At 47.9% G+C, this 14,976-nt stretch overlaps 1 protein-coding gene across 3 annotated transcripts in view; it reads left to right on the top strand.

Moving 5' to 3' along the window:
* Window positions 1-14,976, top strand: part of trrap (transformation/transcription domain-associated protein) — a 51,363-nt gene that overhangs the window by 35,246 nt on the left and 1,141 nt on the right. For 2 of the 3 annotated variants that reach the window (XM_052072686.1, XM_052072685.1), the window contains 14 exons: window positions 610-805; window positions 1,181-1,299; window positions 1,412-1,558; window positions 2,588-2,688; window positions 4,175-4,376; window positions 5,691-5,852; window positions 7,546-7,636; window positions 8,125-8,330; window positions 8,471-8,732; window positions 11,108-11,333; window positions 11,419-11,636; window positions 12,338-12,522; window positions 12,604-12,807; window positions 14,574-14,768. In XM_052072686.1, the coding sequence (XP_051928646.1) occupies window positions 610-805; window positions 1,181-1,299; window positions 1,412-1,558; window positions 2,588-2,688; window positions 4,175-4,376; window positions 5,691-5,852; window positions 7,546-7,636; window positions 8,125-8,330; window positions 8,471-8,732; window positions 11,108-11,333; window positions 11,419-11,636; window positions 12,338-12,522; window positions 12,604-12,807; window positions 14,574-14,768 (2,514 nt within the window). The other variant, XM_052072688.1, reaches the window with a different exon arrangement.

The raw sequence follows: 14,976 nt of genomic DNA, 5'->3' as shown, positions 1-14,976 counted from the left end.
GAAATAAAAATGAGCCCTAATGGATGTCCAGCGTATGTCCTTGAACTGCTCCTGGATGTTGTTTATCCTGTTCAGTACAAGACTGGTGAGGAATTGATTGCAAATTTCACAGTATTGTCAAGGATTTTTTTTCCCCTAGTTAATTAACCCAAGAAGGAAAACTTCAGTTTTTTCTTTACAAAACAACATTTTTTTTCACTCACAATGGTTTTTGTGGGGGTGGGAGGTTCCATTATCACTTCACCTTCCCATCACGATCTTTTGTGCTTGCCCGTTTCATCATCACGTCCCCAACACTATCTTTCCACCTCTTACTTTCAGCTCCACACTCATCAAGTCTCGCCTTTTGTCATGCTGGCATCACCCTCAGCATCTTTCAGTTCTATATCTAGCCTTCTCAAAGGCAGAAAAGAGAGCAACTCTTTACGTCAAAGTTCTTACTGGGCGTGTTTTTTTTTTTTTTTTAATTATAAAAGTTCTTATTATATTGCAACCTTGGCACAGTTGTGTGTGTGTGTGTATTTATTTATTTATCAAAAATGGTCACGCTCACTTAAGACAAAGCTTTGCAGTGAGACTTTTAACTCCCTTTTTTACCCCCTACCGCAGGCGGCGCAGCAGATCATCGAGTTGCAAGAAGCGGCCCAAATCAACGCGGGGCTGCAGCCGACAAACCTGGGCCGCAACACCAGCCTCCATGACATGAAGACGGTGGTGAAAACGTGGAGGAACCGACTTCCCATTGTTTCCGATGACCTGTCCCACTGGAGCAGCATTTTCATGTGGCGCCAGCATCACTACCAAGGTATGACTCTCAACGGTGTCCACGGTCGTCTTTTTCCTGTTGTGTCGTACGACACTGCATCATTTCTGTAGGTACCGCCAGTTCTTAACCCCTCTACTGTGGCATGCGCATGGGTTTTATGTCCACTCGCATCAACTCTATTTCCAAAATAGATCTGGTTCCATACCGCCAATAAAATCCACTTCATTTATACACGGCAGCCTGGAAACTTGTGCGGGAGTGAGATTGAATTTTCTTGATGAAATCCATTGCCATGCCCCATTTGCCGTGCGATATTTTCATGTCCCCAGTGCATCACGCTCCTCTTCAGCGATGTGCACCTGTGTAATAAATACAGACACCATTTATATGAGTGTTTTCTACCTCTGTCCGTAGCCATCGTGACAGCATATGAGACGAATACACAGCATGATCCGAACAACAACAACGCCATGTTGGGAGTTCACGCCTCAGCATCTGCCATCATTCAGTACGGCAAGATTGGACGCAAACAGGTGAGTCAAAAATGTACTCTGAGTTCGGTACCGCCATCAGAGCTGTCACTATAATTTTTTTCCGCCCCATCTTTGACGTTATCTTCAATGTTATCTTTTTCCCGGCTCACAGGGTTTAGTGAATGTGGCACTGGATATCCTCAGTCGTATCCACACTATCCCGACGGTGCCCATTGTTGACTGCTTCCAGAAGATCAGACAGCAGGTCAAATGCTATTTACAGCTGGCTGGCGTCATGGGCAAGAATGAGTGCATGCAGGTGAGAAGTTGGAAGCTTTTGACTTGAAATAACATGCATATTTAAACACCGCGTGCCATCTGTATTGCAAATGAGTTTTCAGCCTCGTATGTGATTTTTCTCCTCCCTTCTTTGTTTTTATGTCAATATGATGACATTCGCCGCAAGTGAAAACTTATTCTGGCGACGCTACGCTTAGTTTAACCTCTGAAGTGTTTTAATATTACAGGAGGAGGGAGATTATGTTATTGTCCCTCGGAGGGGAAAGTCAATTTACATGCACAAGGAGCGGCATCGAAAACAAACTCCAGCAGCTATCTTGTGAAATATTTGATCGGAGCAATGTATGGTAATTGTGTGCTCGAACCACAGCAACTGGTCCACTCCAATTCAAATCATTCAAATTTAATTCGGTTTAGTGCGTAGTTGCCATTGAGCTGACATTTGATCACGTAGCAAATTTACTGCTCCGAGCGGCGGCGAAGCTGAATAATCTGTTAGGGGAAAATGACAAATACACGACTGCAAATGTCTCTTTGTCCTCCATAGCGATATCGAATTCTTAGTTGTCGCCGCCTTCCTGCCAATAGTCCTGAGCCCAAATTTTAATTTAAAAAAATGGCTGGACATGTTTGTTTGTGGTAGCCTTTTTGGCGACACGTGATAACACCGAGATTTGGAATCAAAGGTATGTCAAGGGATTACGCTTTAAGCCCACGGAGTGCTCTGATGAATAGAAGTGGTTCAGTGCACCACAGGCCATTAAAAGTGGCAGAAGAAACCCGCCTCTCTATTTCTCCCCTCCAAATCTTCTTCTTGCCCGCACTTTTCTCCTCTGCTCTCTGCCTGCGACTCATTTGTCACTGCGGCGCATTTGGGGACAACTAATCAGAGGCTCCGCTGCAATAGAAGCTCACTTGCCTTGCGTCTTAATGATCAGTTGTGATTCTGCTCCACTCCCGGACAGATTGGCATCTTCCTTTAGATGCTTTTTTTTTCACTTTTTTTTTTAATGTGTCAAAAAATAAGCCTCTGTTTCCTGTGCGTCAGGGTTTAGAGGTGATCGAGTCCACCAACCTGAAGTACTTCACCAAGGAAATGACTGCCGAGTTCTACGCCCTGAAGGGCATGTTCCTGGCTCAGATCAATAAGTACGGATGACAAGTTTGCACCCGCCGCACCCACTTCGACCATCCTCATCTTTTGACGATTCATGAATTGTCTTAGCTGCCATGTTAGCATCAAACCATCTCATTATATTTTTCTTTTCGCCTCAAGCCTTGCCCCCGAATGTCGAAGCAAACACTCTATTCGGGATGTTATTATACATCTGCGTCATTGTTCTGACAGCTGCAAGTGCAGTTTTGTTGCTCAGCTGCAGGGCTCGCCTGTAGAGCAACATGGCCGTTCGCCCCACCGCCTCGTCATCTTTGACGTGACATCCTGAGGGGGGAAAGACAAATTAAGGAAGCCTTATTAAACGTATACGCAGCTCAATAATTAACCAGAGGCAATTTTCAAGAATCTCTGCGATCAGCAAAACGTGCCTCCACCTCAGCAGGGTTTATTGCAATCACAAAGTTTTTCTTAACTGGGGGAGAATTAACAGCAATGGTGGGTCTGGGTGGAAGGAGCTTCGTGTGATTGGAACGTGTGCTAAAAGATTTGGGGGAGTCAAATATTTGACAGTGTGGTGGGTTCCGGGGGCTTCTGCTGAGCTAGCTGGTAGAAACATTTCAATGTAGTTAAATCCGAGTAAAGTGACAGAGGCGAGTCCATGACTTGAGGGTGTTTGGCTCTGACTCCCATAGCAATCAAGCTCCCGTTTCTTAATCGCATGCCAAAATGCCTTTCATAATCACACATTTTTAATTGATTGGCTTGGGAGACATTTTGTTGCATATGAGTGGGAAAAGTACTCGGGGATGCTCTACTCCCACGCCTTTCATCGACTGGGCTGTCTGTTTCGACGGCAGGATAACGTCCTCTCATTTGCCTCCCAACGTTGAAATGTGGAAACGGGATTCAGGCCACATGCCAAGTGGTTAGAAGCCGCGCGGTGTGACGCAAACCGCTGATGACTCAAAATGAATACCCTCGTCAGCGTAAATGGCACAGTCGGGGCTGCTGTCACCATTTACCTATTTTAGCCTTAAGCATGCAACACTGAAGTTGCAGAGCTGGAGAGTGGGGCTACGAGATTGGGGGACCGAGATAAGTAAGAAAAAAAAAACCCTGCAGGTTTCTCGAAGCTCAAGCAATGCTCTTCATGGTTAATGCATTTATACACAGATATAGATTGCCTTCACAGTCATTTCAGATAAAATCGGAAGATTTGGAGCCCCTATTTCACCCAGCACTAAATACATTGATCTTTGCCGGATGGTATCGGTGAGGTCAACTCGAATTATAACAAAACTCCGAAACCCTGGGTGACATGAATTCATTCTGGGTTAAATGCCAACAATGGCGTAAATGGGTTTTAAAGACGACGGCAAATCGATGTCAGTATGTTAAATTCTTGCCGATGTGGGATTCATGTTTCTGAATATGTCATCTGTAGGCTCATTTGTACCCAGACCACGAGAACCTCCACCGCATTTAGTTTCTCAGGCTTCTTTCTACCTCTTGTGGCAGGTCAGAAGAGGCCAACAAGGCCTTTTCCGCCGCTGTGCAGATGCACGATGTCTTGGTGAAGGCCTGGGCCATGTGGGGTGACTATCTTGAGAACATCTTTGTGAAGGATCGGCAGCTCCACTTAGGAGTCTCGGCGATTACCTGCTACCTCCACGCTTGTCGCCACCAAAACGAGAGCAAATCTCGCAAGTACCTTGCAAAGGTGAGAGAATGTTTTCATGATCATTTATGGTTGCGGTGTTAGTCCAACTTTTTTCTTCAAAGTTTTCTAAAAGTGTAGCTCTTGAGGAGGACCCAAGGACCCACACTTGTGCTTTGTGATGAAATACTAGAAATGATTCCGAAAAGTCATCTAAATTGGGGTGGAGCATTATTTCTTCCATCAGTAATAAATGTTGATATGTCTATGCATTAGCAACCTTCACATCTGAATGATTATACTTAGTTCATGGAGGCTCAGATTTACTCCGATGGTAGTCGCGCCTTGGGCTTGTCGATTTATGAGTCTATATGAGCGTGAGCAGCCATGCCTCTGCACCTGCAGTAGTGCCTCTCTCCATTAGACCCCCCCCCCCCCCACCCCCCTCAAATAGGGTCAGAGTTAATTCCCTCGTCTCCAGACCCCATCCAGCCCATTCATTATTGGTTCTGATGGGCCCAAACACATTTTATTCCACCCTCAGCCTCAGTCGTAATTTGATTGCTCGCAGTCCAAGCGGCAGTCGCTGTGGATGGGTTCCCACGGCAGATCAATGGTGGAGTGGAATCCTCTTACACGGACGCTGACGGTCTAATGGCCTCCCCCGACACTCCAATCTCCCCACCTCTCCTGCTTGGGCGGACTCTTTTTTTTTTCAAAGAGTCAGACTAATGCAATCACACTCGCCAGTCGAGCAAACCCTATGTGGGAGGTAATGAGACGGACCCCTTGCTAACAAGTATTGCGCCGACTTAAACAGACACACTTCAGCAACATTCATTGCGGCGCCTTCACGTGGCTGCTTCTAGCTTCAAAGGCAATTGTGATGTTGTTCTGGTGACCCCCCACCACCACCCTCGCCGCCAATGCTTCACTCTGATGGATGCAGCCAGTCGGCCAGTCATTACTAGCAATTATGTGCAATCTGTAACCTGGTCGGAAATGTGAACGGGGTTTCAGTCATATCTTCACCATAATGAGGCACAGCACAGAAATTGCCGCCGACGTCGTCTCATCATTTATGGCTGCGAAGATCAGCCAGAAGGATCTTCGCCTCACTCTGCGATCCCTCCCTACTGCTGTGTAGAGCAAGTGATGCAGCAGTCTGACACCACTCTGACTACTTTGCGTTATATGGAATATTTTCACGTACCGGTAGATGCATTCTATGAGAGGCCACCGGGGACATCTTTCAGTATTACCTCTCAAATTCACCACTGAAATGCTCACACACACTACTTTTGGTTGTCACTAAATGACCTTTTCATCTTCTGTTGTTGTCACATTCATCTGAACCTTCTTCCACTTGATTCGTAGGTCCTGTGGCTCCTGAGTTTTGATGACAAGGACACCCTGGCAAATGCAGTGGACAAGTACTGCATTGGAGTCCCGCCCATCCAGTGGCTGGCGTGGATACCACAGCTGCTGACCTGCTTGGTTGGTTCCGAGGGCAAACCTCTGCTCAATTTAATAAGCCAGGTGCGTATATCCCACAACCGTTTCGTTTTTATGATCCTTTGGACAGCATTCTTGGTGAAAGTAAGAGGTTAATAATGAGTCTGGTTCGAGGATGGGCAGTTTGGGAGCATGGACGGATGGATGGGATTAATAATTTTCAGTCTTTGCTTGGTAACCATTTAGTTTAAATGAACGTTTACACACACACACACACACTCAAACGCATTCTGTTTACCAAATTGAGCATTTAGGTCTCCCTCTCACTCACACTTCCACTTTGACACCCATTTATTGGCTTTCACTAGACCCCAGCCAATCGGATTTTAAACTATTTGCACACTGATGATAAAGTTACCATTGGATGTATCCACGCGGCAGGAACAGCGTAAGTAATTAATGCGAGGACTCATTTGCGTTCTTAATGGAGTATTTTTTTTTTCTGCGTGATTTAAAGAGGATCATCAGGAGGCGGGTTTGTCACGTTAAGCCAAAAGCAGCAAGCGATGCTCTCTTATCTTTTAGCTGATGATGATGCGACCACTCTGTAATGACCGATGAGGAAAAAGGTGAAAGCGGCGAACTTGACAGCTTTTGATGTCACGAGCGAATCCTGTTATCACGCATGGCCGGGTTCGCCTCCTGTCATTTTTCTGAATTATTTAGATTTTTTTTTTCCTTGGCGGCGGGATGTTTGAAAAACGCATGTTGAAAAATTGATGAAGGTGAGGCGAAACGCGCCTGTGGAAGGGCAGATGGCAAGATGAATCAGAAGTGAACAGAGAATTTCAGCTGGCAACCTTTTTAAGGCTCCCAAACTCCCCTTCTTGTCAGCCGGTCACCCTTTCCCCCCTCTGCCCACCTTGGCTTCACCCAAGTAGAATAAGTCTGTACTTCCCATTAGCGTGCTGATCTGTACTTCCTTTTCCGACGTTGCTCTTTCATCTTTAATGCTGCTCTTTAGATGTCACCTCGATTTTGCTCTTCCTCTCATTCTGCATCGTTGCCCTCTTGCTATTTCGAAAAAAAAGAGAGATTGATCATATTTCTGTTTTGTCTTGCTAGTTTTCGGCATATACCTTCAACCGGTCATTCGTATGGACTCCGATGTGGACTTCAATTTGAAGCTAGTTTCGACTTTGTGGTGAATTTGCTTTATTTTTAGTAGGACTGACTAAATTCTACTCGTGGTCTCTTTTTCTTAGCATGAATTTAAATCACGAATCACCACTTTGGAGACACTCGCTGCTTTTGTAAAATGACAACATTTTTTTGCAGCCATTTTGTTGCACGTCAGCGGGGACGAGCTTGAAGCACGACTGTAAAATACATTTCAAATTAATCATCCTGACAAACTGGAAATAATCACTAACATCGATTATTTGCTCAGCGCTTTTAATTTGAAACCTGACATGTCCTGACTCCACATATTTAGCTTACCCAATGTTGTCGGCGACCTTTCTAGAAAAAGGTCAATTTCATCACATTCACATTTCACATTCAGTTTTGCATCCCAACTCCCCTGACGCGCAGCTTCTCACACTCGCCCTCTTACAGCAGGGGCAGGCTGGATGTATCAGTGTGATCTCTCTCTTGGCAAAAGCACACACACACACACACACACACACACACACACACACACACACACCGTCACTATTGCTGAAGTGAGTGGGGGAGGCTTTGAAATCTAATACGTGACCCTCTTTTTATCCACCAGGTGGGACGGGTTTACCCCCAGGCTGTCTACTTCCCCATTCGTACCCTTTACCTGACACTCAAGATTGAGCAAAGGGAGCGCTACAAGAGTGGTAAGGGCACCGTTTTTTTCTCTCGATAAAACATTGAACAGTTTCTTTTGAAGTATTCATTCTGTGGTACCTCGACTTAACAGTGGCCGGACTCTTCAGAGTTTTTCAAGATACAATACAATACATGCTGATTTCTATACGAGCCGTTGCGAGCAACAGTTCGATTTACGAATGTTTGATGGTGCCGGCGAACTTCACAACAAGCGGCAGTTTGGCAAATAGTGATCGGTTCTTCAGAAAAAGAGGCCAAGTGCCTGTGTGAACATGTTTTTTATCATTCCCGTTCAAGTTTAAAACATACATTTTCATCCTGCAAAAGTCCACTAGCTTAATGCTAACACACAATTCAAAATACCATAGATGGGCTCGCAAAGTTAGCATTGGAGTTTTAGGGCATTTTAAGCAAAGGATATCTGAACACAAACCGGTGTTGTAAATGATGAGATTCTCGAGATTTGTATGCTTATGCTTAAATGCTTTCAACTTAGATGCATCAGGGCAACAGCAGCCCGCTTCAGTGGGGTCCCAGTCTCACTCAGGGGCCTCGGACCCAGGACCCATCAGGGCCACAGCCCCAATGTGGCGGTGCAGCCGAATCATGCACATGCAGCGCGAGCTACACCCCACCCTCCTTTCCTCCCTGGAGGGAATCGTGGACCAGATGGTGTGGTTCAGGGAGAACTGGCATGAAGAGGTGAGAACAACATTTCTGGTTACTTGTGCATGTGTTGCTCATCCGTGTCGTTGTCTCTTATCGCTTCCTGTTCTTTTACAAGGGGTGAGGTGGCCCTCTTGACATTTTTGTAGAAAGACGGATTTCTTTTGTCCCTGCAGGTTTTGAGGCAGCTCCAACAGGGCCTGGCTAAGTGCTACTCTGTGGCCTTTGAGAAAAGTGGCGCAGTGTCCGATGCCAAGATCACACCACACACGCTCAACTTTGTCAAGAAGCTGGTCAGCACCTTTGGCGTGGGCTTGGAGAACGTTTCCAACGTGTCCACAATGTTCTCAAGCGCTGCCTCGGAATCGCTGGCTCGTCGGGCCCAGGCCACGGCCCAGGATCCGGTCTTCCAGAAGATGAAGGGACAGTTCACGACAGGTTAGGTTCAATGGCCGTTTGCCTTCTTGAAATGATATTTATACACACGTGGGGAGAGAACAGTGTGAGTGCCAAAAGTCAAATGCATCAAGAGCTCGAGATTAATTTTGAATAAACTCTCTGATTGCAAGGCTGCAAAGTTTACATCACACTGACCTTTGCAATGGGGAAAAAAATGGAACGTGTTTATCTGTACGTGCCTTTTGTTTATGCGGTCTGACCTGAGCCATGATTGTGTAATGGGACAGTCATGTAGCTCAGCGGTAGAAGAATAAACAGTTTGGAGGACGGTACGTAAGCCGTAACAATCGAAGATACAAAATGGAAAACCGTGAGAAAGTGAGCCTGAGAAGGGGACAGGTGCGTTGGCGTTAGCGTGCAAAAGCACAGCGGCGGCGCACGGGCCGACTGAATGAACAACGCAAACAATGATGCGCCATGCTCGCGGCGAAGCGCCGTGGTGATAAATCTCACCAGATGTCGCGGTGCCAGCTGCGCTCACGCGGCCAGACGTCATCGGGGCTCACTCCCGCCTCACCGCCAGCCCATCTACCGCCGCCGCCACCCAGCTGTCCCCACGGCCAAAGTGTCGGCATTGGCCCACCGCGGCGCAAGCCCTTCGCCAAAGCGGAACAAAAAGGGTTTACAGAGCGGCTGAGCAGCCAAGCTCCCGTTTCCCCCCGCACGCTGCTAGTGGCTCACTTGCTTTTCACAGGGTTTGTGGGCCGGAAAATATGGCTTTATGTGAGCATATATAACATCTGGCAGCAGGGAGGCATTCAAATCCAATTATGGCAAATGCTATTTGCATGAGTTGCTGTTTTAGTCGCGGAGACTTTTGTCACGGGCGTTTTTCAGGGAGGCGGGGAAAAAAATGCATTCATTTGATTCAAATTCTATGTGTTCTGCCATTGCAAATGTCTTTTTGTGTGGGATAAGCATTCGGCTTTACGCCTGCTACCGACGGCTCTGAACATTTGTGAGTGGCTCCTATGACAATTTCATTTCCCTCCAGGTATCAATTTTCAAGTGTCACTCAGTCTCAGCTTCGCCGTTACTTGTCGATGGAGCTCGAGTGCTTGAAAGCAGGATCCCCTCTTGCCCCTCCCATACCCGTTTCTCGCCCTCATACCATGTAAACGATACATCACGGAAGGAATGACGGTTTGCCAATGCGACACGTTGAAGCTTTCATTTTGAGCGCCGTTCTCGGCTCCCTGCTGTGGCAGGATCAGACGGGCGCCGGTCATCGAGCAAGCAGACTCGGTTTCTCACCCTTGCCACTGTCTGAGCTTCTTGATGCTTCTGCTGCTTGTCAGCGGAATCTTCCCTTGGTAACAACTTTTAGTGCTAGCTCGGTTTGGATCTGGTAGAGATCGGATATTTATTGCCTTGCGTTGTAGCTTCGAAAGAGTCTCTCTCTTTTTGTCAGTGTGTTGCACTCCCCCTCAAGGCGTTAAATTGTCATCAGGTCGCAATTTCTCTACGACGATTCAATTTTCCCGCTGCTTGTGGGGTTCGGCGAATTGGAGGCAGATGGACAGGGAAATTGAGCCGATACGAAAAAAAACGTTTTATTTTTCCAAGCCTCATTAAAAAAAATGTGGACAGTGGTGTTCTCACTCTTGGGGAAATTGAACTGGTTTTGAAATGGCACAGGGTCGCAGTTTTCATGGATTTGTTCCTGGCAAACCCTGAAATAGGAGAATAGCGCTCGCGCGCGTGTGTGTGTGTGTGTGTGTGTGTGTGTTCAGCGCTTGTCGTAGCCTCATATCCAGAAGGGCTTTGCACCCTCGCCCCCTTCGCTTATTGTTGCTGATTACACCTCATCAAAACATCCTGCCTGCAAAGCGATTCGAAAGAGCAGTTTCATACTTTAATACTCTTCTTAATTTTTTTTTTCATGGCAGCGATTTCATGATGTCTCAGCTTGCGGAAGCAAATAGTGCGACTTTTGCTGCCTGCCAGGCTCCCTGTGACATTCCCATAGAATGTTTTTTTTTTTTTTGGTTTCTATTTCACTCGTATTTTCTCGGCTTTACAAGCGTATGTGCAAAAGGGCTCCCGTTTTTTTTATTTATTTTTTTTGCTTTTTTGGGAACTACTCTGCGGGTGTTGAGCTACAGGGAAGGTTAACGGTCACACATGCACAAGCTCACCTGGGAGCTGCCCGCTACTGTTCCAGCCCCTTGTACTTATGCCAGCTGAGATCAGCTCCAGTGGAGCAGTCCGGAAGCTTTGCATTTCTCAAGGTCACTCAGGCCTTCTGCTCGGAATTCATTTGTCAGTAACACATTAGTTATTGTTTGTTGCTTCTTCTGTTCACCTGGTGGGGGTGAACGACTTGTTTATTGCTTGTCATCCTCTCCTGCCAGACTTTGACTTTAGCGTGCCGGGCTCCATGAAACTCCACAATCTGATCTCCAAGCTCAAGAAGTGGATCAAGATCCTGGAGGCCAAGACCAAGCAGCTGCCCAAGTTCTTCCTCATCGAGGAGAAGTGCCGCTTCCTCAGCAATTTCTCCGCTCAGACCGCCGAGGTGGAGATCCCTGGCGAGTTTCTCATGCCCAAACCGACTCACTACTACATCAAGATTGCCAGGTGACAGGCACTGGAAAACGCCACGACACATTCCAGAACTTTTTTTTTCTTAACATAACTCTAAATGCGATTATGTGGTCTTCAGGTTCATGCCTAGAGTGGAGATCGTTCAGAAGCACAATACCGCAGCGAGACGCCTCTACATCCGAGGGCACAACGGCAAGATCTACCCATATTTGGTGATGAACGACGCCTGCCTGACCGAGTCTCGACGCGAGGAGAGGGTTCTACAGCTCCTTCGACTCCTCAACCCTTGTCTGGAGAAGAGGAAGGAGACCACCAAAAGACACCTCTTCTTCACCGGTAGGGCGGCGGAACGAGCACAAATGTGGAACGAAGCACACCGAAGCGTTTCAATCGGCGATCATCGCACACCCACATCATGCCGGGAAAAAAAATTGGAAGGGTTGTACGTTTTGTTGTCGCACTGCCAGCCCACTTTCTTTTTTCGTCCCTTTCTGCCTTTCGCACGCCACACGCCATTTGGCTTCCCTCTCATGCCCACCGCGTCCTCCCGCGCCATTCCCCTTGTGGTTTGCCTCCTCCCGGATGTTTGCCTACTCTCCATTTATGCACTTGTTTGGTTTGTTTAAGGGTCAAGTAACGAGATGGAAATTCAGCCACCGATCCCAAACAAATTCCTCGAATCTGGCACGGGCCCGTATTGTTTTGAATTGGGTGACCAGCAGATGGAAATGTCTGTTTGCTTTGACTGCTGCGGTGAAAACCCGCAGCCATCTTTGGCCCTGCTTGGTCGAGACTGATGTCAACTCGAAAATATTTCAGTTGCAGGGCTCGGCTGCATTAAACTCATTCAGTACCAGCCAATTCTGGACCAAGTCTGAAAAGACGTTTAAAAACGTCTTTGGGAGTGAATAAGTTAAAAGCGCTACTCTTGATTCGCCATTGCAGAAGAGTTGACAGTTGATGTCACCACTTAGCTCAACTTAGTCCTCTCATCTCGCCCCCGCACCGCCCCCCCCCCCCTCCTTTTTCTATTTTAGTACCAAGAGTGGTGGCAGTGTCGCCTCAGATGCGGCTAGTGGAGGACAACCCTTCATCTCTGTCACTGGTAGAAATCTACAAGCAGCGTTGTGCCAAGAAGGGCATCGAGCACGACAACCCCATTTCCAGATATTACGATCGTCTGGCCACCGTGCAAGCCAGAGGCACGCAGGCCAGCCATCAGGTATCGACGACACTCGGAACCGTTACGTTCCGGACAAAATGAACGGCGGCATTTATGAGGCAACCGTTTCTTCTCCACCAGGTCCTACGAGACATCCTGAAGGAGGTGCAGGGCAACATGGTGCCCCGCAGCATGCTGAAGGAGTGGGCCCTCCACACCTTCCCCAACGCCACCGACTACTGGACCTTCCGGAAAATGTTCACCATCCAGCTGGCTCTCATCGGCCTGGCCGAGTTCATGCTCCACCTGAATCGGCTCAACCCAGAGATGCTGCAGATAGCGCAGGTGGGCCACGCGTCGAATCTATATTGCCCCTCTTTTCACTTAAAAAAAAAGCGAATTAGATGATTGAAAACAAGTTTTTCTTTTTTTCCCCCCATCTGGGATTTGCTTCAGTTCACTATGTACACATTAGTCAGTGAAATTGATTAGTCACCCAGTCTAAGCGTAGGTAGGCCGACCCCCCCCCCCCCCCCAAGGGCATGTATGCTCCATGCACCTTTAATTTAATATAAAGGCACACGCTCATCCAGATGCGTTGAGATCACCATTTCCCGACTCGCGTCTTTATGAGTCATCCTTCTCCTCCCCCCTTGTGACATTCACATGAACGTCTCTCAAGCAGCTGCTCTAAATGCAGCGGATGTTTTGACGCGACGCTATATGGAGTCCCTCCACGCTGCGACGATCAAAGATGTTTCAATTTGAAGAGGCTGCCTTTGTGCGTTGAGCGCATCTGCTTCTCAGTCCCCACGCCGGGGTCCTTTGCCAGCTTTTTCAAAGTCATTATTAAAGATGATTGTGTCAGTCAGCCGCCCCTCCCCTGTGATCCTAATCGCCCTTTGCTGACAGGCGTTCCTCGGGGCAACTAAGCGCTGGTATTAAGCCCCCACTCTGTCTGTTCCATTCGGCAGATCCCATTAGACACAGGGGGATTACGGTGTGGAGAGTGCATGCGGCGCGTGTGCGCCGCAGCAAGCTGGAGATTGCAAGGACAGTACATCGCCGACACATATTTTTGCCCCGCCCTGCTTAAACTTCGTGTTACATAGCGTCGAGCCCAGTGAGGCTTTGGCCGGCCACATCTGTATGGGGAAAAAAATGTTTTTAAAAAAACATATCCAGATAAATGTGTTTATCAATTGTCGTATGTGGGAAAAAAAACTATAACAGTAATGCAAAGAGGATTTGGCAAAACTGACAAAAGTTCTGATACGGCAAGCTTGTGGCGTCGTGTTTAGAAAGACTGAAAGGAGGATGTAATTCCTCCAGAGGTTGCATCAATAAATCACTTTGTTTCGAATAAACTGGCAACAAGCACCCCAAAAACATTTTTCCACATTGCCGCGAGGTGTTTGGAGGAGAAAATGAATGATTTTCATCGATTTCAGAGTGAGGCTACAACATAACAAAATGTGGTAACGGTCCAGCGCTGTGCACCGTATCTCATTTCCCAGCAGCCCTTTCCAAATGAACTGGTCACTAGTATGCTGATTTAGCCTCCTGACCACCGTCCGCGGGCCGACCAGAACCTCCTTGCAGGGGTCTTGGAGACCGCCCCCTGCCACAAGGCTCGCCGCAGGGGCCTGGAGGCAAAAACGAGCAGAGGGGAGGGAAAGTAGCGAGATTGGAAGGAGAAATGGGAGCACAAGCTGCAGGGAATTGCTTCACCGTGAAGTTGTCAGAGCCACTCGCCCTTTCGTACAGGAGGGGGGCTTATCACGACCAGAATGGCGGCTCGCGGAGAAGTCTTCTTGCCTATAAATGCAGGCTTAAAGATGAAAACGTATACATTTAAGTCAGGCAGGCGAGGCGCAGGGGGGAGAGTGGAAGGAGGATTATAAATGTTCTGCCGCTGATAGTTTGACATGTGACTGTGTTTGAGAGGACAGATCAATAACAGCTTGCAGCTTGTTTTGTCGGCTGCCCTCTCCTCGAGTGTTTCTATCAGCTCAGGTTGCGCTCTCAAGGTTGCCGCACGACTCAATCAGCATCAACGCCGGGTTCCGTAACGCCGCTGACATGTTGTTCTAACCGTCCGCGCTTCCCAGGACACGGGCAAGCTCAACGTCTCTTACTTCCGCTTCGACATCAACGACGCCACGGGGGACCTGGACGCCAACCGGCCGGTTCCTTTCCGCCTGACGCCGAACATCTCCGAGTTCCTGACCACTATCGGCGTCTCCGGGCCGCTGACCGCCTCGATGATCGCCGTGGCGCGGTGCTTTGCGCAGCCCAACTTTAAGGTCAGTGGAGGCTTCTGACCACGGGACGGCGAAAATCACGTGCGTACAAAGTTGCATGTTTTTGGAGGCGGCCCAATGATGATACAGCACCTTCTGAATCATGACAACGGGTTTGTTTTAAACACAGGCAGCGCACTGAATAAGCAGCGGGCTGCGTTTTAGTCCGCATAACCCGGCGAGGGTGCTAGCGACAGCCATGTGGAATCTT

Source organism: Hippocampus zosterae, chromosome 7 (genome assembly GCF_025434085.1).
Source record: "Hippocampus zosterae strain Florida chromosome 7, ASM2543408v3, whole genome shotgun sequence".
NCBI lineage: Eukaryota > Metazoa > Chordata > Actinopteri > Syngnathiformes > Syngnathidae > Hippocampus > Hippocampus zosterae.
The sequence above is the reverse complement of the archived record's forward strand: the minus strand, read 5'-3'. Positions and strand labels throughout refer to the sequence as shown.